Source organism: Labeo rohita, chromosome 20, assembly GCF_022985175.1.
Source record: "Labeo rohita strain BAU-BD-2019 chromosome 20, IGBB_LRoh.1.0, whole genome shotgun sequence".
NCBI classification, from domain to species: domain Eukaryota; kingdom Metazoa; phylum Chordata; class Actinopteri; order Cypriniformes; family Cyprinidae; genus Labeo; species Labeo rohita.
This window is the reverse complement of record NC_066888.1, coordinates 9,995,863-10,020,364: the sequence shown is the minus strand read 5'-3', so window position 1 is coordinate 10,020,364 and position 24,502 is coordinate 9,995,863. Positions and strand designations below refer to the sequence as shown.

Sequence of the window (24,502 nt, the reverse complement as noted above, 5' to 3'; positions counted from 1 at the left end):
TATAAGCCAGAGACATATTTGGAGTCATCGAACACCACATAGATTTGTCTAATGTGATGTAATATAATATAATTCCTTCCATCAGTGTGTGCTACTTAAGTTCTTACCCGATTCACTAAGTCCACCAGCCAGCCATGAGGTTCCTGGTCAGAACACAGAATATACATTTCATGGAATATACAATTTTTTTTCCCTCTTGTTTTATTTTTGCAAGTTATATCATTTTTATTTTAGAGAACATACTACACTTTATGATGTAAAACTCATTTATTTAAACATTTATGACTCAGCGGTTAACACTGTGCCACTATTTTGCTGAAAACACGCGTGTTGGAATGTACAAAACCAGTTTTTCTGTCCTTTAGCGAGGACTGTCAAGTCAACTGTCAAGTCAACTGTCAAGCCAACAGCACATGTAAGCACCCACACATGTACATTTGCTGTACCTTCTGGTAGCTGGAGCTGGGAGAAACGGCGAACATGCTGTCCTCTCCAAACACTTCCGCCCAGTTCCTCTGACAAGCCTTCATACGATTCTTAAAGTGATACTCGTTATCAGGGTTAAAAGCCTGTCAATAAAACAGTACAGGGAAATAACTTAAGTCTAAGATGTTTTGCCATAGGTCCATATTCACATTATATGTGCAATATAATATTGCACTACTTTAGTAAATTTGATAGTTCACCCAAAAATGAAAATTCTGTCAACATTTATTCTTTACATTTATTCTCAAGCTGTTCCAAACCTATATTAATTTCTTCCCTCTGTGGAACACAAAAGAAGATATTTTGAAGAACAACTTAAAGTTGCTGGTCCCCACTGTATTTTTTCCATACTTTGTTCCCCAACATTCTTTTAAATATTTTCTTTTGTGTTCAACAGAAGGAAGAAAGCCATACAGGTTTGGAATAACTTGAATGTGAGTAAATGATGATTTTTAAAAATTTATTTTTTAAATTTAACCATTACGTTTTCTACTTTTCCTCTACTGTCATTAGACAACTTTTACAGAGACATCCTGAAGTTTCATAAACAGTCAATATCAGTAATGAGTCTGCAAATACTTTGAACTGATCTGAACTGTCAAAACTCACATTCAACTATTTATTTGCACCATGGCTCAAAAATGTTCATAAAGGTCTCAACATGGAATTTTATTGGTTTAACTTGGCATTTGTGACGCTGGACCACAAAACCATTCATAAGTAGCACGGGTATATTTGCAGCAATAGCCAACAATACATTGTATGGGTCAAAGTTATAGAGTTTTCTTTAATGCCAAAAATTCTTTAAGATATTAAATAAAGATCATGTTTTTATGAAGATATTTTGTAAATTTCCTACCGTAAATATATTCAAACTTAATTTTTGATTAGTAATATGCATTAAGAAATTTATTTAGACAACTTTAAAGGCAATTATTTTAATATTCAATTATTAAAAACATTTTTGCACCCTCATATGTTTTTATATAGTTGTATCTCAGCCAAATATTGTCCTATCCTAACAAAGCTTATTTATTCAGATTTCAGATGATGTACAAATCTTAAAAAAATGACCTTTATGACTGGTTTTGTGGACCAGGATCACATATAACATTTACGTATTATATATGTATTGTATTAAAAATATATATTTATGCATACAACATATTATATGTATTATACAAAATAACAAAAGAATAATTAATTGCTTCATACAAGTAAAAAATGTTAAATTTTTTTAAAAGACATTAAATATACTTATTTAGTGAAAATTTAGTGACAGTTTTTTTTTACTAAAATTACTATTTTAGATCTTTTAATTTTTTTTAAATTTTTTTTTTACTTCTCATTACTTCCTGTTTACTTGGTGTATTTCGGTTCTTACATATCTATTTGGAAGAACGCCCATCTTTCTTAGTCCATCATCTGTACATTCTGGTTCACATAAGTAAGGCTCAGCAAAAAATTGCAAGTCATCTTCTTGTAAACAAGGCGCACAGGCATACATCTCGGTACTCTCATGAACGCGCATCAAAGACTGACACGGAAGAGAAGAATTTGTCAAATAAAGTCATAATTTTTGTTTTCAAAACATGTCACATGGACTATTTTAATCAATGTCCTTACTACCTTTCTAGGCCTGGAACAGTGTCATTTGTGTTGCTGTATATGCAGGGTCATGAATCTCTTTCATCAAAAATATCTTAATTTGTGTTCTGAAGATGAACAAAGTCTTACGGATTGGGAACAACATGAGGGTGAGTAATTAATGACAGAATTTTAATTTTTGGGCAAACTATCCCTTTAATTTCTGATAAAAATGTCTGACATTTTGTAGAAGCTGATCACAGTTACTAGTATATAACAGCAAAAGGGTGTGTGTACCATAGTGAGAACTCCCATGAGGCCGATGGGTATCGGATCCTGTTTGACTCTTTCCGCCACCAGATCCACCAGCAGCATCAGCATGTTGTAGATACCCTCATGAATCTCTGTTCCCCACTTGTGCACTGCACTGGACGTCAGCAACTACAACAACATTTAACACCCAAATTATTAATCTAATCATATCTTGCCATTTCTAACAATTTATTACAAACACCTGATAGCGTGTACAGCTTTTGTTTACATGCCTGCCTATCCAAACACACACACACACAAACCTTTTTGAAGGCTTCAGGCATGCAACGGTCAATGAACCTCTTACAGTTCTCATCTGCGTCGGCCAGGCCTACAGAGAGAATAATCAATTTCAGATGTGACATTTCAATCCAGAGTACACAAACATCCAAACATGTACATAGAATAGCCATAAGAACTCACCCAGTCTGGCCAGGCAGGTGGAGGCGATGAGGCACTTGCCGAGCGATTCCTCTCTCTTGTACGGGATGGACCAGTGATCAGTGAACACTCTGCTCTCCAGCTCATACAGATTAGTGGTGGGAAACTCCATGCTGTTTCCAGAACAGTTCCCGTTCTCATCATTACTCCTCTATAAGAGACAGAAAAAGACAGATGTGTCACAAAATGAACATATGCGATTACTCATCGTTTTTTATACATTACAAGATTTTAAAGAGGACATATCGTGAAAATCTGACTTTTTCCTTGTTTAAGTGTTATAAACAGGTCTCTGGTGTATCTACCAACCCAGAAAATGTGAAAAAGGACAACCCAGTAGCTTTGTTCTTTGTTTCTCTGCAAGTATGAAAAAAAAAAACAAGCCGCTCAAATTTCGCTCCCTCTGTGATGTAGATTATTATAATTATTACATTATTATAATATTATCACCCTTTAATCTAGAAGTTCAAGCAAAGCATGTTAACTGTTCTGTCATTGGCTGCACAAGATGCGATGACGATATAGGTAGGTGTCACTGCATTTAACACTTTTGTTAGCCTACCCAGTTTAACCCACTGGATACGCTGTTCATTCAAAATATTACGCAAAAAGAGAACATCAATGCGGAGATGATGTTTATGTCAAAACTGAAACCAAGCCACTCACACAGAATGCATATTTCGCGCATTTTCTAGAGGAACATCCATCACCGTTGCACCCGCATCTCACACAAGAGAGTTGAATGTTTAGAAAGCTATTTAAAATTACTGTAAGTTCAACTTGTCTCAGAATTTTATGGTTGGACAGGTCTCTCCCCATTCCACTGCATCTTATGTTTTTAAATTGAAAAAAATAACGTTACTCTTTGTGATCCCACTCCCACGATAGTTGATTGACATGAGCGTCTTAGCTCAGACCAGCTGTAACAGTCCGACCTCCATTGTTTCGATGCCGGAGCAGGGATGTAAGTTAGACAAGAATATCTTCAACTGAGCGATTGAGGTGTTTTGTTGGTGGATGTAATACTGAACATAGTGGTCGTCATTTACTCCCGACATCGGAGCTGCCGAAGATGCAGTAGATTACGTTTGTTTGTGAAGGGAATGCGCCTCCCGATCTACATATATCCGTCTATGTTTGCGCAAATCATTCGTGATTCAAGTTCACTTACAGCAAATGTGAGTATAAGGTTTTTTTTTTTTTAATGAATCTTTGCGATCGCCTTTCCTAATAATGTGCTAGTTAGCAAGTTTAGCGGCTTAATGCGGCTAAAGTAAACATGCTCGTCACTCCACAGAGAGAAAAGAGGGGCGGGGCGAGCAGAGCTCATTAACATTTAAAGCAGCCTCAACCAGAACAGGAAGATTTTTGCAGAGCTGATTTTGTCAAGGTAAAAAGGATGTTACACTACCATTGAGAATTTTTAACCAAAGTATATTATAGACTTTTCATTAAGACCCTAAAGAATCATATCAACTTGTGGAAAATGGGCATCCGATGACTCCTTTAAGTAACTAAATTAATCAAATATAGTTTATAATATTATTTTGAAACATCATGCACTTTTAGATAGTTGTGTTATTTTATTTTATTAGAATCGTGCATTAGTAATATTTTGCTCGATGTGTCCTCTTTTGGCCTCAGGAGAGAAGCCAAAAGCTTTTTTTCCCCTAACTGAAGTTATGCATTTTAAATTTGAATATAATTCAAATTTTTCATAATATTTAAGTACAAAATTCATATTCAGATTTTCAGCCATTTTGACAGCCCTACATGTGACAGGCACTTTCTGTGCGTGTGCTTTGAATGTGGGCACTCAGAAAAACCTATACCAGAAGTTGTAACTAATATGGTTTAAAATGCATGATTTCAGCGTGATAGACTTGAAAATCAAAACCAAACAGATTTTCTGAAGTATGAGCTGTAAAGGCACAGCCCTTTTCTGAAAAATGGGCGGGGAGCAGCAGTTCATTTGCATTTAAAGAGACATGCACAAAACAGCATGTTTCTGCTTCCACTCAAAATAGGCATTTTTAAAATTATATAATAAATGACCTGTGGGGTATTTTGAGATGATTTTAGGCAAAGACACACTCTAGGGACACCTGAGACTTATGTTACATCTTGTAAAATTGCATGGCTGCATTTATTATTATGATCAAAAATATAATAAAACAAATTACAATTTAAGTTAATGGTTTAATATTTTAATATATTTTAAAATGTAATTTATTTCTGTGAAGGTAAAGCTGAATTTTCAGCTTTATTACTTCAGTTTTCAATGTCACGTGATCCTTTAGAAATCATTCTAATATACTGATTTGATTTTTTTCCACTCAAATGTCATGCTTAATGGTTGAAAACAGCTACATTATGTTATGTGTTCACAGGAACAGGATGGATGTTGGTCAGTAGCTCAGAAATAAATGCCTACATAAGACAATTTAATTAAAGCAACCACAACTGTGAAAAAAAACTGAATAAACAAAAATGTTGCTGTTCAGAACCTACTTGAAATCTGATTATTTTTATACAATACTTACAGGAAATCCATTCAAAAATATTAAAGAAGGGCTATCAGACAGACATATATCTGATAACAGATGTGCGACTTCCACATTTCACATTTTAAACCAAATTTAATGTATTATCTACGTCATCTGTTTCACATTCATAATTAATGCTGCAATCTGGAACACGGTTGCCCAAGAAACTAGCGCAGAGGCTAGCAGCACAGATTTGTTGTTGTTTGGGTGGAGTGCAAAATGAAATCTACTTGGCAGCTGATTTCTGAGGCTATTTATGCTTAGCTTTGCTGCAATTATATCACAACTTTAAAGAGCAGATATTTCAATGGTTGTTTGGTGATTATCAGCGTACACGCTGTTGCAGATTACAGCGTTACTAAGCACTTTGTGTAAAGGAAACATTTCTGCCAGGGGAATATTAGTATACAAGACATATGTTTGCCCTTGAGTGAGTGGAATAAGTGAATGTGCAATCATGTCTGAAAAGACTGAGCGGAACAACGTGGAGTGAAAGTCACCTTCACTCTTTCTGCTCCTCAGGGGGAACGTCAGATGTCTATGCCATTCCCAAACGACGCAAATCAGTGATTTTAAAGTCAGAGAGGGAAAAGTGAGATCCGTCTTAGACCTGGGATTAACAGTGAATGCCTCCTTGCAGGCAGGGTCTGAGTTCAGGGGTTAAATTAAGCTTCTTTTGACCTGACTGAACTTCAGCTGTTACTGTTTACTTATTAAAGAGCCATTATGAAGCAGGATTAACACTATAAGCTGTGCAGGAGCAACCGTGACAGGGATGTTTTATTGATTCTGAGGAGCTTCTGGTTTTGACTAGACTTCATTGTGTACTATGAATGTTGACAAAGCACATTCATGCAGGAACTTAAACCATCTGACCAAGCACAATGGCAAATCTGGGTCATAAAGTCAACTTTAAATGACACACTTGATTTTCCACAGGCAGATGTTGCAGATCAGTTTCAAGTTTGAAAAACAGCCTCTTCACAACTAAGACTATTCGGTGAGTAATGTGTCTCAATCATCACAAATCTGTGGTAAATCAGTATACAAGGTGCATGGGTCAAAAAACAACAAAAACAAGAACATTTTTTATGGTCGGGCTGGTGATTTTGGCAAAGCAAGTTCAAAACTGAACCAAATAAGGCCAGCAGAGAAAATCCTTTGTGTTGAGCCTTGGTATTAAACATTTAAAAGAAAGAAAAAGTATCAAAATGTAAAAAATATACTATCTATCTATCTATCTATCTATCTATATATATATATCCCAATATTACAACTATAAATTTTCTTGATATCAAAAACTTTTGTATATAAAATATATATATATATATATATATATATATATACAAATGTTTTTGAACAGTAAGATTTTTAATGTTTTTAAAGAAGCAGTAATATTGTGAAATATTTTTTACTATTTAAAATAACTATTTGAATTTATTTTAAAATGTAATTTATTCCTGTGATCCTTCAGAAATCATTCTAATATGCTGATTTGCCGTTCAGGAAATATATAATATAATATAATATAATATTATATTATATTATTACTACAATTTAAAGCAGCTGAGTACATTTTTTCAGGATTTTTGGATGATTAGAAAAATCCAAAGATTAGCATTTATCTGAAATAAAAACGTTTGAAACATTATAAACTATACCATTCAAAAGCTTGAAGTCAGTATAATTTTATTTTAGAATTTTATAAAGTATTTTTGTTGTTTTTTTTTAAATGGGGTTATAGAATTGTTTTCAGCATAATAATAATAATAATAATAATACATTATTTTTGAGCAGCAAATCGGAATATTACAATGATTTCTGAAGGATCACGTGACTGGAGTAATGATGTTAAAAATTCAGCTTTAAAAATCATATAAATTATAAAGAATGAATTACATTTTAAAATACATTCAAACAGAAAACTATGGAAGCCCATTTCCGCCACTGAAGAAAAAAATAAAAAAAAGGTTATTGCGACTTCTCACAATTCTGACTTTTTTTCCCAGAATTGTGAGATATAAAATCAAAATATCGAGTTATAAAGTCAGAATTGCGTCATATAAAATTGGAATTCTGAGAAATGAAGTCAGAATTGTGAGACATAAACTTGGAATTCTCTGAACATATCAGTCTTTCTTTTTTTCTTCTCAAAACTGGACTTTATAACTCGCAATTGCCAGTTTGTATCTCACTATTCTAAGAAAAAAAGTCAGAATTGCGAGATACAATGTCACAATTGCGAGAGATTTATATAGCGCAATTCTGACTTCATTTCTTTTTAACTCACAATTCTGAGAAAAAAAATTCATAATTGCAAGTTTGTATTATGCATTTCTAAGAAAAAAAGTCAGAATTGTGAGATAAAAAGTTGCAAACACCTTTTTTATTTTTTATTCATTGGCAGAAACGGGCTTTTATAGAAATTAGTTTTTTACATAGTAAAAATAACTAAAATTTACTGTTTTTGCTCTACTTTGAATCAAATAAATGCAGGCTTGGTGAGCAGAAGAGACTTCTTTAAAAAACATAAAAAATCTTACTGTTCAAAAACTTTTGACTGGCAGTGTACATCAAGAGAATTTTATTTATTTTTTTTTTTACAGGGTAAGGTTCTGTTTTGTACCCTATCAGTGCAATGTGACATGGATAAATGCTCGTTTGCGGAGGAAATGAGGTGTAAATAAGTCATAATGACAGACGTCATTACGGTTGTTAAGGTTTGAGTTTACAGCTGAGTTGTTATGAGAGTTATCAACATGATCTCATTACGGTCTCTGCAACAGAAACATTAAACGGTTCTAGAGGAGCGATTGATTCGTGAAAGATCTGTGCGTTTCTGTTGACGGAATCTGACAGTGTGAGAGGAGAGACAGCGCTGGGAAAGCAGAAGAGAGGCAACAGGAACAAATTACTTATTCTGTTCTCTGGTGGAGGAAACCACCACCTGCACTGTGGGGACCTCGGAAAAAGAGAGAGACAGAAATAGAGACTACGGAAGTCGAGCTGGAGCCTATTTTAACATTCTGATCACATAAATGTGTTTACTAAAAATATAAAGAGCACTGGATAAGGAAGACTGGAAAACCTCTTCTTATGTGAATTTTTTTTAAGTCTGTTCTGAGTAGGAAAATATGCAAATTACAGCCCACATAAGATCTGTTTGCATATATTTACCGTACGTTAAACGCTTGCGATCTATATTTGTCAATGTTAATTCAATTATGACGGGAAAAGGTAGCTACTGACATCGGACTTGCTGCATACGGGTTGTGATGTACACTTTTGCCTACTGAATTCAATTGAAAGCCCCCTCAGGAAACTGTGTGAAAATATCACCCATGCAAATTCGGGGAAGTGGTGTAGTTTGAAATTTAACCTACTGCCATGTCTCCATATTACGGTAACACCACAGTGACATTTAAAAGGTTTCCTTTTAAGTTTTCATTCGAAGTCATTAAGAAATTAATATCTGTATTCATCAAGAATATTTCAAAAGATTTCTATTTCCAACAAATGCTGTAAGAATAATAAAATGTTTCCTGAGCACCAAATCAGCATATATGAAGGATCATGCATATTTGAATGATAATTTCTGAAGGATTATGTGACACTGAGGACTGGAGTAATGGTCAGCTTTGCCATCACAGGAATAAACAATGAAAATAAATTAAAACAGAAAACGGTTATTTTAAATCGCAAAAATATTTCACAATATTACTGTTTACTCAGTTTTTAATCCATTAAATTGAGCCTTGGTGTGCATAGTAAACTTTAATTTAATAATATAATATAATATAATATAACAATTATATACATTTTGTCTAAATAAATCACAATACATTAAATAACTACCTAATTATAAATAAAACTAAAAACAATAATTTTAAATTCTACAAATAAATTTAAGCATCAGAGCATTATAATGGAAAGTACAAAAATGTGTGTGTAAAATGTACATGCAAAAAATAGTGACAAAACATAATATAATATAATAATATACTATACTACACTATAATATACTATAATATAATATACTATGATATAATATACTATACTATACTATACTGTAATGTAATGTAATATAATATAACATAATATACAATATCCCGATATGAAAATTATACACTTTGTCTAAATAAATCATAATACATTAATAAAAACCTAATTATAAATAAACAATAACTAAAAGCAATCATTTTAAACAAATAAATTTAAGCATTGCACCATTATAATGTACAGTATAAAAATATGCATTCTTATGGAGATCTGTGAAAGACTACATTTTATAGCATTGTTAAAATATTAGCTGTGTTAGATGACAGCAGAGGTAATGTAAACACAAAAAATAGTGATAATATAATATAATATAATATCCCAATATTACAACTATATACGTGTGTCTAAATAAATCACAATACATTAAATAAACAATTATAATAAAAAATAAAAAATAAATAAATAAAACTAAAAGCAATCTTTTTAAATTTTACATATACATTTAAGATTCGCAACATTATAATGTACAGTATAAAACTGTGCAATCTTTTTGAGATCTCCAAAAGATTACATTTAATATAGGAGCCTATAAAATGCATTTTATTTAGATGTATTTATTTATTTTATTTTACTTTTTCACAAATTCTGTTTTATTTTTTTTCCAAATTTCTTTAACATTTTTCTGGATTACATTTTCTTTCTGCTTTAATTTTTGTTAAAAGTTTTCTGAGACAGTTAAATGGTTATATGGTTGAATTAAATAAAATAATAATAATAATAATAATAATAATAATAATAATAATAACAACAATAATAATAATAATAATAATAAATCATTAAGCATGTCTAATTAATTGGAATCATGAAACTTTGAAACTTACACAATTTAACAGCAATTTCCTAACAGTTTAACAATTTAATTTGAGATCATACGATTTTTTTTTTCCTTCCTCTCAATTTTCTTCTTTTTTCCCCACAGAAATACTGTGGGTTTACATTTTTCTGGTAAATGAATTCTGGTAAATCTTTTTTGTTCTTGTTTGTTTGTTCTGTTTTTCTGGTAAATATATAAAATATAATATATAAAAAAAACCAAACTTTTATTTTGACAAGTTGCTGTGATACTTTTTCTCAAAAGAAATGGTAAAATGCTCATGAAGTGACTCTCAGAGCTGTTCTAGAGATTGTTTGCTTGTTCATGTACTCACATATTGAGGCAGCAAAGGCTGAAAACACGTTCACTATGTATGTAGTAAGCAAAACCACATGCCTGCACCATTAATTCACACTGAGACACGCAGAACATGCAGGATTCATATTTAAATAGTATTTCTGCGGCTTAATATTGACAGACGCTATTCCATAATCACCTTTTGATTTAAGTGTACTGACCTTCTTTTGATTTATTCAACCAAAATTTGCCAAATTCCGTGACATTCTGTATTATACTCTAAATTCCATTTTTATGAATCTGCAATTTCATCAGCGTTTTCCACATCGCAGAAATCATAGGTCTCTACATTTAATAGCGTTGTTAAAATATTAGATGTGTTATGCCGTCAAAGGTAATGAACTGCAAAAAACTGACAATATATAATATAATATATATTATATAATCTTACTATTGAGTCATGCAAGCATTCATGTTTGCATACTTGTGTACTATTCTTAAAGGTCAAGAATCCCATCCAGTCTAGCATAAGGGTGCCTGTGATTATGGAAATAAACATGCGAGTATGTAACGGGACACTTGTTATGTCCTAGTCTGCATTTCAATGCAGGATTAGGTTTACTGGCATCGATGGAGATAATAATAATTTTGCTGTGCAAACATTCTGTGCCCATTTAGAAGACTTTTAGGTCATTTCTGCAATTTGTAACACAAATGTTTCAAACAAACACAGTGAATCTAGGGCTGGCGTGTTGTTCTAAAGAGACGAGAGAGAGTCTGTGTTGTCAGGAGGCCTCTGGCCTTTGGGGCGATGTAAGTTCACAAGGCACATTCCAAACCTGTTGCCATGGTACGAATGGGGTGAGGTGTGTGCGCAGAGCCCATCGCCTGCTAAACACACAACCTCAGAGGGTTCAGACCTCCCCTATGTGTGAACTAATTGCTCATAAGCCTGGTGTTTAGGCAGGCAGAGTTGTTTGTTGCCGAATACCTAGAACGCTGCTCTCTATTTCGAATGCTCCTCTGCAACTGCGCACGTGATCCTGGAAGTTGTGATTTGAGCAGGCTGTTTGCTGTTGCCCACTGCATTGCGCAGTGCTGGGCGGAGCGGCTGGGTAACTAGAGACCCCGGGTGTGTGTACCAGTACCCTCCTGACCAGGCCTGCTGGTTCTATTTATAGTTCTGATACATGGTGCTTTCAACCTCTGACATGGAAGACCAGAGGTAAACAAAGCAGCTAGGCATGTCTGAATCTTTCCAAAAAAGTACTTCATGATTGCCTCACAAACACAGAGCTCTATGAAATCCATTTGATTTACATTTACTCAAATGAAGAAAACAACAAATGATTTATTATAACTTTAGGCAATAAGTGATTCTCAGAGCAGCTCTGAGAAGTCACGTTTATGGGTTAATGTCCGAGAGATGCTGAAAACACCACAAACGTCACATGTTTGAATGTGTTGTAGATGAAACTGTGCTGCTCATCTATACACAGACACGTGCAGCAGACTTCATATTTAAACATCTTTTGCGATTTAATATTCACAGATATTGTAATTGAGCATACGTACTACTTTTGATCGCCACCCTTCTAAAAACCAAAAGCATTACACAGCAAACATTCAGGTTTTTCAAACCTGCATGTCATCCAACAACACTTTTTAGGCAGATGACATAAGACGTGAAGGGTGGATGAATGGAGAGCATCTAGGTTAAATGTCATCTGGATTTCTTTTGTTAGAATGGCATGTCTACTAGGGATGCAACAATACAGTTAGACCACGGTTCTAGTACTTAAATTTGAAAAACATCCATTTCCCGCTCACATTTGAGCGCTGTTTTTTTAAACATCGCTGATTGGCCATAGTGTTCACGAGCTCGACAGACATGACTGTGATTGCCTACAATGATAAGCGCTTCACACTTCTCACCAAGCGCTCACACATAAGCACAACGGGAGCGTTTTAAAAGCCACGTGTGTCAGCGGATCCCTAATACATCTGCACAGAGACTGATCCGCTGACAGACACGGCTTTCAAACACTATGGCCAATCAGCAATGTTTAAAAATTGGCTCAACAGTGCTCAAATGTGAGCGGGAAATGGACGTTTTTAAAATTTCAGTACTGCAAGTACCGAACCCGGTACCTTTTGACAACCCTACACGGTTCAATACGTACTTCGGTTTTCAGTTCGGTTCTGATATCTTGCCACTTCAGTGTTTTTTTGCAACAAATGAACAAAATACTCCCGTAAACCTCTTTACACTGGAAAAAGAGTGGTTTCGTATATGTCTGCTTAATTTTTTTTTTTGAGAGAGGTATTCTTTTTTCGATTTTTACGGCAAAATAGAACAGGCTTCATCCATACTGGATGCCGGAGGGCGCCCTCGTGCAGAAAATCCACATAAGCGTCAAAGTCCATTCTAGCTTCTCTAATATGGATAAAGGCATCGGTATTGCTATAACTGAATAAAAAAAACATTTTAAATAGTAATGAAATGTAAGGACAATAAACACTCATCTGCAATAATATATGGTTTATCTGTGTTCTTCAAGCCATCTCGTGTATTTTTATAAGCCATTTATTTAAATTATTTAAATCCAAAGTTAAGTTATTTAAATCCAAAACTGAAAAAACACAATTTACAAGCGCGTATTGAATCGTGGATGTCATACAAACGGTTCAATATTATATTGAGAATTGTGACATCCCTAATTTCTACATGAAGCAATTGCAAACATGGCTGGAACAGCATGGCTAGGCCTATATATCATTTCCACCCTAATCATCATAGCCGTATTTCTACCTATCATGTCTGAACGACAACTACAAGTTATGTTTTGATCGATGACAAGTCATTGTAAAAGCCTGAAACAAAAGATGTTTTTCGGATCATTTTTACCAAATTGTTATTTTGAAAGTTACAGAAATCAAAATCAATAATTGTTGTATGGAAGGTATCAGTGTTTATTATAAATTATTTATCAATGCACATTACTTTAAGTTAATGTGCCTTCAGTATTTAATAAAAACATTATGGGATAGTTCACCCAAAAATGAGAATGACTTCATGGTTTACTCACCCTCAAACCATCCTAAGAGTATATGACTTTCTTCTTTCAGACAAAAACAATCAGTTACGTTAAATAATGTCCCGTCTCTTCCAGCTTTATAATGGCAGTGAACGGCTGTTGAGATTTTGAAGCTGAATAAAATGCATCTATCTATCATAAAAAGTACTCCACATGGCTCCAGGGGTTTAATGAAGGCCTTCTGAAGCAACTTGATGCATTTGTATAAAAATACTGTTTACAGCAAAGGAAATCCTGTCCTCCTCCTCATTAGTCACTTCTAACCGGTTACGTCATCGTACGTGCGTACGACAGTTAGCAGAAGCCAGAGATTGTGGTTTATAAAGTTTTAAATATGCATCAGTTCACTTCAGGAGGTCTTTATTCACCCTCAGAGCTGTGTGGAGCACTTTCTATGATGGATGGACTCACTATATCAGGCTTCCAAAAATCAGCAGCCATTCACTGCCATTATAAAGCTTGGAAGAGCCAGGATGTTTTTATATAACTGCAACTGTACTCGTCTAAAAAAGAGAGCCATACACACCTATGATGGCTTGAGGGTGAGTAAATCGGGGTAATTTTAAAGGGTTTATCGGATACCCATTTTCCACAAGTTATGATTCTTTAGGGTCTTAATGAGAAGTCTATAACATGCTTCGGTTAAAATTTCTCAGTAATAGCGTAAAACCTTTTTTACCTTGTCAAAATCAGCTCTTTTTAGAGCTAGCTGTTCTGTTGAATGTTCCTTTAAATGCTAATGAGCTCTGCTCACCCCATCCCTCTCGTCTGTGGGGTGGCGAGCCGTAATATTTATTTTAGCCATGAAACTTGCTAACTAGCACATTAAGAAAGGCGATTTGCAAAGATGCATACAACACCCTTAAACTCACTTCTGCTGTGGGTGAAGCTTAATCACAATTGATTTGCGCAAACACAGACACATTTATGTAGATCGCCGGGCGCATTTCCTTCAAAAAAACAAAAATAACGTTAACCCTCAGTCTTAAGAGGCTCAGAAATCAGGAGTAAATGATGACTGCTATATTCATTATTACATCCAACAACAGAACACCTCAATCGCTCAATCTGTGACATTCTTGTCTTCCCGTCACACAGTGACGGTTGAACTGTTCTCAACCCACTCATTTAGGGCGGGTGTAAAGTAAGACGGTCACGTCAATCAACTATCATGGGAGCGGCCTTGGTCAGTGTGACTGACAAGAAGCTGAAAATGGCCTGATTTGAAAAAGGGGATTTTAGGTAAAAAAAAAAAAAAAAAAACACTGGATGGATTTTTATCATTGTAGGGTGGTTGTGTACACACACTGCCAACACACATTTATGTTCAAACAACATGCAAAAAAGACTTGCCCTATATTTCATCTAGTTTGAGAAGCCGCTTAACTCTGATATACATCACAACACAGGGTTTGAAATAAACTTTTTTACTTGGTAGCACTGGTGCTCCCAAGTTCAAAACGTTAGGAGCACCGAATAAAATTTAGGAGCACCCAATGTATATTAAGGAGCACCACAACTGAAAAATTGAGAGGAACGGCCAGCAACATCCTGATGATTAATAGCTTCACCAGTCGAACCTGATCCTGAATTCTTTACCACACACTTCTTTTTAGTAATGCACTGATCTTGATTCTTTATGGCCGATTCTGACTGCCAATGCTTTACAAACAAATGGGTTATTTTAATCATTATTTATTGCCTTAAAAAAGGGACAAGAAAGAACGAAAATATGAGTACATGAACAAGATGTTTATTTTCTCTATTACAGGTCAAACTCTCTGTAGCCATTTAAATTGGAGGCAACCACTGCATTTTTTTAAACTTAATCCACACAAAGACACTGCATGCATGAGCCGTTTCTTATTTAAATTAGATTATAATTTCAATATCTGAAGCAAAAACAGAATGATCTGACAGACTTTAGCTTTGTGAAATTATGCTACATAAAACACCTGTGCCAAACCACACATAAAAAAATACTTTTTTTATATATTTTAAGCACAAAAGCTCGTGGGGAACAGGCTCTGGGATGCGCGCTCACGATGCTATATACTATCGAATCAAGTCGATAGGCGGAACTACAGACCCAGTGTTTACAAAACGAACGCACAAAGACTTAGTGCAAGTAAGTTTGTAAACGCTGTTTATAAACAAAAAGGTACGATGTCCTCCTCTCAAGTTGTAGGAGAAAATAAGATTTAAAATAAGATATAAAATGTTATGTGTTACTTCCCTAACACATCTACTGCTTACACAAACGTTAATCACACTGCAAACAAGACAAAACTTTAATGCTATAAGAAACAGAAAGGATTCATTCATGTTTACCTGGGTCTTTAGTCTAAGATTAGCTCACCTCACCTCTTATCTGACAAGTTTTTGGGTTTGAGTCGTTCGTTCATCACGTGACAGCCCCATAAGATGAACGAACGACTCGAAAAACCCAAAGACTCAAAACAGGTGAACTAATCCTAGTACAGAACCTAATACGATGTTGCGCATCCGAGACGACTTGTTCTTCCCGAATCACATTGAAGATTCGTTCAAAATGAAAGAAACGTTCAAGAATGACCCATCACTAATTCGTAGCATCGTGGACGCGCATCCCAGAGCCTGTGCTACACAAGCTTTTGTGCTTAAAAAATATACACATTTTTATTTTTGGAAAAAAAAGACCGATCGTTTCACTAGGTAAGACTCCTCTTCCTCGGCTGGGATCATTTAGAGCCTTTGAAGCTGCTTTTAAACTACATTTTGGACATTTAAAATCGGGCACCAATGAAGTCCATTATATGTAGAAAAATCCTGAAATGTTTTCCTCAAAAACCATAATTTCTTTACGACTGAAGACAGAAAGACATGAACATCTTGGATGACAAGAGGGTGAGATAATTATTTGTAAATTGTTGTTCTGGAAGTGAACTTCTCCTTTAATTCATTAATCAAAGAAATAATAAACAGATGATATACCATAAACAGGCTGTACCCGAAAAGGGAAGCACTTCAAATCTCTTCCACCATCTGCAATATCATCATAAACCGGAGTGTGAAGAGTGTGCTAAAACAGACTTTCGCTCTGAAATAAAGCAGATGCCGCTTTATTCACCTGTGGTGTGACTTATGAAATGAATATTAAACACTCAACTCGCTTCCTACGAAAAACAGTGATATGTTAGGTTTATTACCTTTCATCCTAAAAATACTACACCTACTTGACGGTTCTTCTAAAATGATCCGTTTTAAAAATATATATTCAGCAACTTGATTGAAATCGTCTTGATTATATTTGATAGCATATTCAAACATTTTCTTTCCCTACCTAAATAGCTGCAACGAAGCACAATAAAATAGCTTTTCAGCAGTGATAAAAAACAAATTGTAGTAACATTAACACATATTTAAAGGGTTTTTGCATAGATGCTGAACCCTGACACTGACCCACGTGGTCATTAAAATCAAACCACTTAGAGTTCAGCTCTAACTGCGGTTGACCAACAGGTCAAAAAAGCCATGAGGGGAAACAGCAAGAGAAACACTGCAACAGTTGGGCAATCTATCAGACTCAGTGGAGTGGACTCATATCAAACACGCTTCACACAGAACTAATACCGTTTACCGAAAGGTTTTATGAAGGTAAATTTAAGTTTTCAAGACCTAATAAAATAAACTGAAAGGCCAATATGCTAAATGTAAACATCTTCAAAGCTTAAAAACATCATTACTTCTTAATTCTATTGTTAAAAGAAAATATGAAAGCTTATGGCTTGTTCTCATCCAGTGCAGACAATAACTTTTACTGTTTTAAGTCTGAAGATTCATCAAAACACATTTACTTGAGAAGAAAAATTTCTAGAAAATAAAAAGGCTTGTTTTAGGAGAATGATTAAAACAAGAACACATATGTTTTCAAACTATATTGACAATATTTGCTCTTGTTTTAAGCATAAATGTCACATTTCTCAGAAAACAAGACTTCAAGACATCCTAACTTACGGATATTTAAATATCCATATTCAAAAAAAAAAAAATACTGAGAAAAATATTTATTTTTTGCGAGGGCGTGCAATATTTCATGTCATCGCTTTATGATTTCCCACTTCAATTCAAGACCTTTTAAGTCTTTAATTTGTGGAAGGGTGCATTAAGACATTAAGACCCGCAGAAACCTCACATCCAAATCCAGACAAATAATAACTCAAGACGTGCCGAAATGCAGACCCCAAGGCAGGGAATTCATTTTCACATGCTAAATAGCAGTATCTCATCAGTCTAATAAATTCAACCTAGTGACAACGGTCAATATTGGCTTCATTGCAGAGATAATATAACATGCTGGAGTCTAATGACACTTGATGGTTCAACAACCTGATATGTAAATCATCAGCCACACGTTTCCTGCTATTGCTCAACAGTATACAAGTATACAGTATACTCCATTGGCTGAATGCTTCCCTATCAACGCACAAATAAAAACAAAGTCAACTCTAACAAGTCATGCATCTAAATGCAATCTACGACACCCATCCCCCAAGATCCCACAACTTCTGCTGCCATGTGAATGAACGCCTCTGCTGAATTCATTCGTAACCCGCTAACGCACGCACAAAGAATGCAACGTTAAGAGAAAATATCTTGACATCCTCGTCAGGTGTTGCATGCACACGCACAACAGGTAATGCATGCTTATGCAGTGGCGATAAAGGCGTGCGAGCGCCTTTCCCTCCGGTTTTTGACAGCGCCGGTGGTTCCGCCTCAAACAGCCGTGCGAATGCGTTTCATAATCATACCTCACTTTCCACGACGTCGTGATACGCAGGCGGAGGATCGAAGCCTCCGGTGCCCGTGCGCCCGCTGTTCTCGCCGTCCCCGCTGAGGCCGGAGCCCGGGGAAGGGCCGCTTTCCATCGGCTCGTAGCCGTATCCGAGTCCCGGGCTTTCGTTGGTGAGCAGCGCGACAGCCTCGTTGATGTCGTTTTTGGCCAGGCGCAGGGCTTTCCGGATAGCCACCGGGTCTGGGAAGCCCATGCATAACAGCGTGGTCATATGCTGCTCCTCCTCTGTCTCCATCATGGAAGTGTGTCGATGATCGGGGCTTCAGTAAGGGGGCACATAGCACAGGCATCCGGCTGTGCACGCCGCCATGTTTACAGTCGGTAGTGCTGCTGGTATCCTGTCACGATGGATTCCCGTCACAGGCAGAGGGCAGCGGGGCTGAGAGCGGGCCACGCCAGGCCTGTGAAGCTGGCGACGCCACTGGCTCGCTAGGTGGGTGTAGGCGGGAACGCTTTTCAAAATAAAGGTCAAATATTAAAAAAAAAAAAAAGCCCACACCGCACATATAAATAACACTGTAAGAAAAATACTCGTGTATAAAAAAAGACAAATACGTAGTAATACAATTAAATGAATAATACAAATACAAAAAATAAGTACATGCATTAATTCATTTAACACCATAAAGTGTGAATGAAAACATATCCCTTATCATTAATATGAGTGAAAATGAAAATATGATTCAGTGTGTACTATGTAACATGTACTATGTGTACTTTTTATTTTTTATTATTTTAGTGAATTTAATTTAATCTGAAATTAATTATCTTCTGCTCAAGCCTGCATTTATTTCAATCCATAATACAGCAAAGTACCATTTTGAGATATTTTTACTATTTTAAATAACTGTTTTCTATGTTAATGTAAATGTATTTAAATGTAATTTATTCCTGTGATTTCAAAGCTAAAATATATTTGGAATCATCCTTCAGAAATCATTCTAATATTCAGATTCGCTGTTCAAAAAAACGTAATATTATGTTGAAAACAGCTGAATAGATTTTTTTCAAGTTTCTTTGATAAATAGAAAGTTCAGAAGAACAGTATTTATCTGAAATTGAAATCTTTTGTAACATTATAAATGTCTTTATGAAAACTTTATTTAATGTCTTTTCGATCAATTTAAAGCATCCTCGCTAAATAAAAGTATTAAATCTTACACTAACTCCAAGCTTTTGAACAGTATAGTGTATAATGTACCAAAAGCGTTTTATTTTTAGATAAATGCTGATTTTTGAATCTTTCTATTCATCAAAGAATCCTAAAAAAAATGTAATCAACTGTTTAAAATATTAACGATAAAAATAATAATTAAAAAAATGTTTCTTAAACAGCAAATCAGCATATTAGAATGATTTCTGAAGGATCATGTGACACTGAAGACTGAAGTAATGATGCTTATAATTTAGCTTTGATCACAGGAATAAATCGATTTTTAAAATACATTCAAATATAGAAAACAGTTATTTTAAATGGTAAAATTAATAGTTATTTTGAAATGCACTCGGCCGGAAATACATTTCAGAGCAGCTTATTGTTCTGTGCTTCACTCTTTTTAAATTGGCAGAGTTGTCATGCAGCCCCACCCATATCTGTATATGAAACATGTGTTTTTTGACCTATACTTTTTAATTATAACCCTTAATGATGCACCTTTAGATTTCACATTTCGTATTTAGTAAGTGCATCTGACATGCATGTCAAAAAGAACAAAACAAGTAATAGTAACAAATCTGACCACGTCATAATTTTTCACATAAATAAACGATAAATAAATCGTATTATATCAATTTCGTTTCATCAGCCTTAAAAAACTGTTAGATTTCATTTCGCTGCATAAGAGAAAAAAGACCAGAAACGAGGAGTCACGTGAAACTGGGTCAGGTCATGTGATCATGTGAGCTGAAAATGGCCGCTACGGGGGAGGAGGCCGCGGCGATGGACAGCATCAGTAAAGCACCCGTTCCCCCGACCGAGCTCAAGCTCACAGCCGAACCGGAGCTCAAGAGGGACGCGACCACAAACGATGCGACAGAGAACCAAAAAGCCAAAAGACCCAGTAATAACAGTAAGCTGCTTTTGTAAACAAATCAGCCTGTGTGCAAGTCATTGTAACTTCTGTAGTGGTTCTCTTTGCGTTCCAGTGCTGCTATTGATTATGTTTGTCGGTTATTTTATGAGTGAATACAAGCTGTTTTGGTTGTTTGACCTGTTCTGTTGTCAAGGGGAATAATGGGTTTGTGTACAATTTGTAACTAGAATGTTTCTGAGTGTCAAAACCCAGTAAACCGTCTACCTAGACTGCACTTTTAGAAATCAAACGCATTGAGAATCTACTAGTTTTTGTACACTATCAGTGTTTCCTGTCTTTAACAGATGACGGAGGAGTGGAGACAGCAGAGGAGGCCACTGAACCTGCTGAACCTGACATCAATGAGCTCTGCAGGGACATGTTTGACAAAATGGCAGTTTTCTTACAAGGAGAGCTCACTGGTAATTATAGAAGAACAGTTAATCTATTTATCTCTCTCTCTCTCTCTCTCTCTCTCTCTCTCTCTCTCTCTCTATATATATATATATATATATATATATGTGTATGTGTATGTGTGTGTGTGTGTGTGTGTGTGTGTGTGTAATTTTTGTTGTTTACTCAGCAACCTGTGAGGACTACAAACTCCTGGAAAACATGAACAAACTCACCAGCCTGAAGTACATGGAGATGAAGGACATATCCATCAACATCAGCCGCAATCTGCAAGATCTCAATCAGAAATGTGAGAAATTTGACTGCAATATGTAAATCAACCGATGTGTGTTTTGTCAATATGACGTTAAGCTTTTTGCAACTATAATTATGTTTTGATTTTTGGCTTTAGATGCCAGTTTGCAGCCTTACCTGGATCAGATTAACCAGATCGAGGAGCAGGTTACGGCTCTGGAACAGGCTGCTTATAAACTTGACACATATTCAAAGAAACTGGGTGAGTACAAACACCTGTGAAAAATACTGGGAGCTCTTTTTTCCAGTTTTACTTTCTTTTATGTATGTTAGATTTAATTGGATTAAAAGTTATGAAGGACAGCATTAAGTTTGTCTGGACTGTGAATTATTTTGTATACCCTATACCCAGAGTCATTCTGTACAGGAAGGATTTTTCCAATAGGATTATTGCAGAAAATAAGCTCTGTGATCATCAAGAGTTTATGATTCTTGCATGTTTTGTTCATCATAATAATTTTCACAAATGAAGACATATGTGACAATTTTTTTGAGCCTAAATACTTATAGCTTAAGTAAAAAGCTGTTAAAGTACAGCAAAAACAGTACAATTTTGAAATATTTTTACTATTTAAAATACCTGTTTTCTATTTGAATGTATTTTAAAATGTAATTTATTCTTGTGATTTCAAAGCTGATTTGTAGCATCATTACTCCAGTCTTCAGTGTCACATGATTCTTCAGAAATCATTCTAATATAGTTATTTGCTGTTGAGGAAATATTTATTATTATTATTATATTATATATTATTATTATTAATCTTTTTTTTTGTTATAGCAGTTGAGAATTTTTTTTCAGGATTCTTTGAATAGAAAGATCCAAAGATCAGCATTTAATTTTGTGGAAAGAAATTATAGAAATTAATACTTTTATTTAGCAAGTATGCTTTAAATTGACAAAAATTGATGATAAAGACATTTATTGTTACAAAAGATTTGTATTTCAGATAACTGCTGTTCTTCTGAACTTTCTATTCATCAAAGAAACATGGACAAATTCTACTCAGCTGCTTTTAACAACAACAACAATAGTAATAATAATAATAATAATAATAAATGTTTTTGAGCAGCAAATCAGAATATTAGAATGATTTCTGAAGGATCATGTGACTAAAAATTCAGCTTTGAAATTCAGCTTTGAAATCACAGAAATAAATTAAATTGTAAAATATATTCAAATAGACAACAGTTACTTTAAAATAAAAATTGTAAACATTTTTGCTGTACTTTGGATCAAATAAATGCAGGCTTGATGAGCAGAAAAGACTTCTTAAAAAAATAAAAAAAAAAAAAAAAACTTGATGCATGATTTTTTTCAAGACAAGTAAAAGCTTTTAAAAAAAAATCACAAATGGGTATTATTATTTTTTTATGCTGTAGAATAAAACATATTTTGAGCTTGTGTGAACTTATTTCTGGCATTATTTTAGGCCATCTCTACCCTGTCTGATAGAGATACTCATGATGCAACAAAACTAGTTCATTTCCCATCATAATCAATACAGCCGTCTGCTCTGTAGGCGCCCACGTCAGATGACACACACACACACCATGTCTATTTTTGCTTTGCTGTGCTGCTACTTTCATTCCCATTTTACTATTGCGGTTTAGCTGAAATCAAATAATTTATGATTTACAAATCATATATATTTAAATAAACTGACCATCATTCAGCCCCCGCTTGATGTTTCTAGTTTTTGATTTAATAAGTTTATTAAATTAGTTTCTTTATATGTAGACCTTTAAACGGTTGTAGCAATATTAAGATGTCGAGAAATGTAAAAAATGGAACTCTTGAAAAATGAAATACCCCTGAATTATTCACTGAACAGTTGATTAGCTGATTAAACAGACATTAGATGGCGCTATAAGACCAAAATAGATGCTCAGGCTCCTTTTCTGTTATAGTTGAGCTCATTTTGTGAGATTAATATGACACACACGTGTGACTGAACTACTCAGTATTTTGTATTTCACTGGTGTAATTACTTCTCTTTGTGTGTTTATCACAGAGGCCAAGTTTAAGAAACTGGAGAAGCGGTGAAAGCCACCAGGAACTCCTTCAAAGTAGTCATCTTCAAAATCTGGAAGTCTGGATTGTGTTTGTTTTATGCACTAAACAATCTTCAGAATGATCACATCACATACACTATGGCAGCGTCATAGTCTCTAGGTTATGGGTTGCGCAGCAAGTAGCCTTAGGTACATAACATTGAATGCTCATTGATGACAGCAGTGGACAGGAGTACAAAATACACCTTTAAGATTCACAAAGCATGAATACAGATAAACCTGTACAGTGTATATTTAAAACAGCTTGCTACAATATATGTTGTTAAAGATGATTTAACCATTATTTCTGTTAAATAGTGACTTTTTTTGTATGTTTGTGTTTAAAAAAAAAAAAAAGCAGATGTTTTGTTAAATGCTTGTATTACTTTTTAATTATTTTCAAAATCTTAACTAACTTAAATGTAATTTGTGAATTTTTGAAATAAAAAAATGAAAAACATGTGAAGTGAATATTGTTACAACTGAAAAGGTCAAAAGGTCAGAAGTTTACATACACCTTGCAGAATCTGCAAAATGTTAATTTTACCAAAATAAGAGGGATCATACAAAATGCATGTTATTGTATATTTAGTTATTTCACATAAGATGAACATGTAGTCCACAATAGAAAATAATATTTGAATTGATAAAAATGACCCTGTTCAAAAGTTTACATACACTTGATTCTTAATACTTTAATAATAATAAAAGTATTAAAATTATATATATATATATATATATATATTTATATATTTATATATTTTATTATTATTATTATTATATATATATATATATATATTTTTTTTTTTTTAAGTGATAGTTATTCATGAGTCCCTTGTTTAAACTGTCTGCTGTTCTTTAGAAAAATCCTTCAGGTCCCACAAATTCTTTGTTTTTGTAGCATTTTTGTGTATTTAAACCCTTTCCAACAATGACTGTATGATTTTGAGATCCATCTTTTCACTCTGAGGACAACTGAGGGACTCATATGCAACTATTGCAGAAGGTTCAAACGCTCACTGATGCTTCAGAAGGAAACACGATGCATTACGAGCCAGGGGTGTAAACTGTACATATGTTAATATAGTGCAGCTAACAAACATGCCTCACATTTTCAACCTTTAAAAATTAAATAAAAAATTCTGATTATTTGCAGCTGCTTTTAGATTATGTGGTCATGCAAATGACCAAATGCA

At 34.4% G+C, this 24,502-nt stretch overlaps 2 protein-coding genes across 5 annotated transcripts in view; one reads left to right on the top strand and one right to left on the bottom strand.

Annotated features, from left to right (window-relative positions):
- usp24 (ubiquitin specific peptidase 24) overlaps positions 1 to 18,892 on the bottom strand; it is a 74,144-nt gene extending 55,252 nt beyond the window's left edge. For 2 of the 4 annotated variants that reach the window (XM_051138099.1, XM_051138101.1), the window contains exons 1-6: positions 18,431 to 18,891; positions 2,809 to 2,977; positions 2,649 to 2,716; positions 2,371 to 2,514; positions 447 to 569; positions 108 to 143 (exon numbers count right to left, since the gene is read on the bottom strand). In XM_051138099.1, the coding sequence (XP_050994056.1) occupies positions 108 to 143; positions 447 to 569; positions 2,371 to 2,514; positions 2,649 to 2,716; positions 2,809 to 2,977; positions 18,431 to 18,712 (822 nt within the window). In that variant the 5' untranslated portion in view covers positions 18,713 to 18,891. Of the gene's footprint in view, positions 1 to 107; positions 144 to 446; positions 570 to 2,370; positions 2,515 to 2,648; positions 2,717 to 2,808; positions 2,978 to 13,631; positions 13,807 to 18,430 lie in introns of those variants that run through there. The other 2 variants (XM_051138100.1, XM_051138102.1) reach the window with 2 other exon arrangements.
- Positions 18,893 to 20,226: 1,334 nt separating this feature from the next.
- bloc1s2 (biogenesis of lysosomal organelles complex-1, subunit 2) lies at positions 20,227 to 23,766 on the top strand. The gene is made up of 5 exons (XM_051137831.1): positions 20,227 to 20,543; positions 20,852 to 20,968; positions 21,130 to 21,249; positions 21,352 to 21,456; positions 23,267 to 23,766. The coding sequence occupies exons 1-5, from the start codon at positions 20,384 to 20,386 to the stop codon at positions 23,296 to 23,298; spliced, it is 534 nt and encodes a 177-aa protein (XP_050993788.1). The 5' UTR covers positions 20,227 to 20,383; the 3' UTR covers positions 23,299 to 23,766.
- Positions 23,767 to 24,502: the final 736 nt, after the last annotated feature.

Excerpts from the sequence above, each read along its gene's own strand:
- bloc1s2 (XM_051137831.1), top strand. The coding sequence starts at position 20,384 with ATGGCCGCTACGGGGGAGGAGGCCGCGGCGATGGACAGCATCAGTAAA. Across the intron at positions 20,544-20,851 it reads CAAAAGACCCAGTAATAACA|ATGACGGAGGAGTGGAGACA; the intron begins GTAAGCTGCTTT and ends TGTCTTTAACAG. Across the intron at positions 21,250-21,351 it reads GCAAGATCTCAATCAGAAAT|ATGCCAGTTTGCAGCCTTAC; the intron begins GTGAGAAATTTG and ends TTTTGGCTTTAG.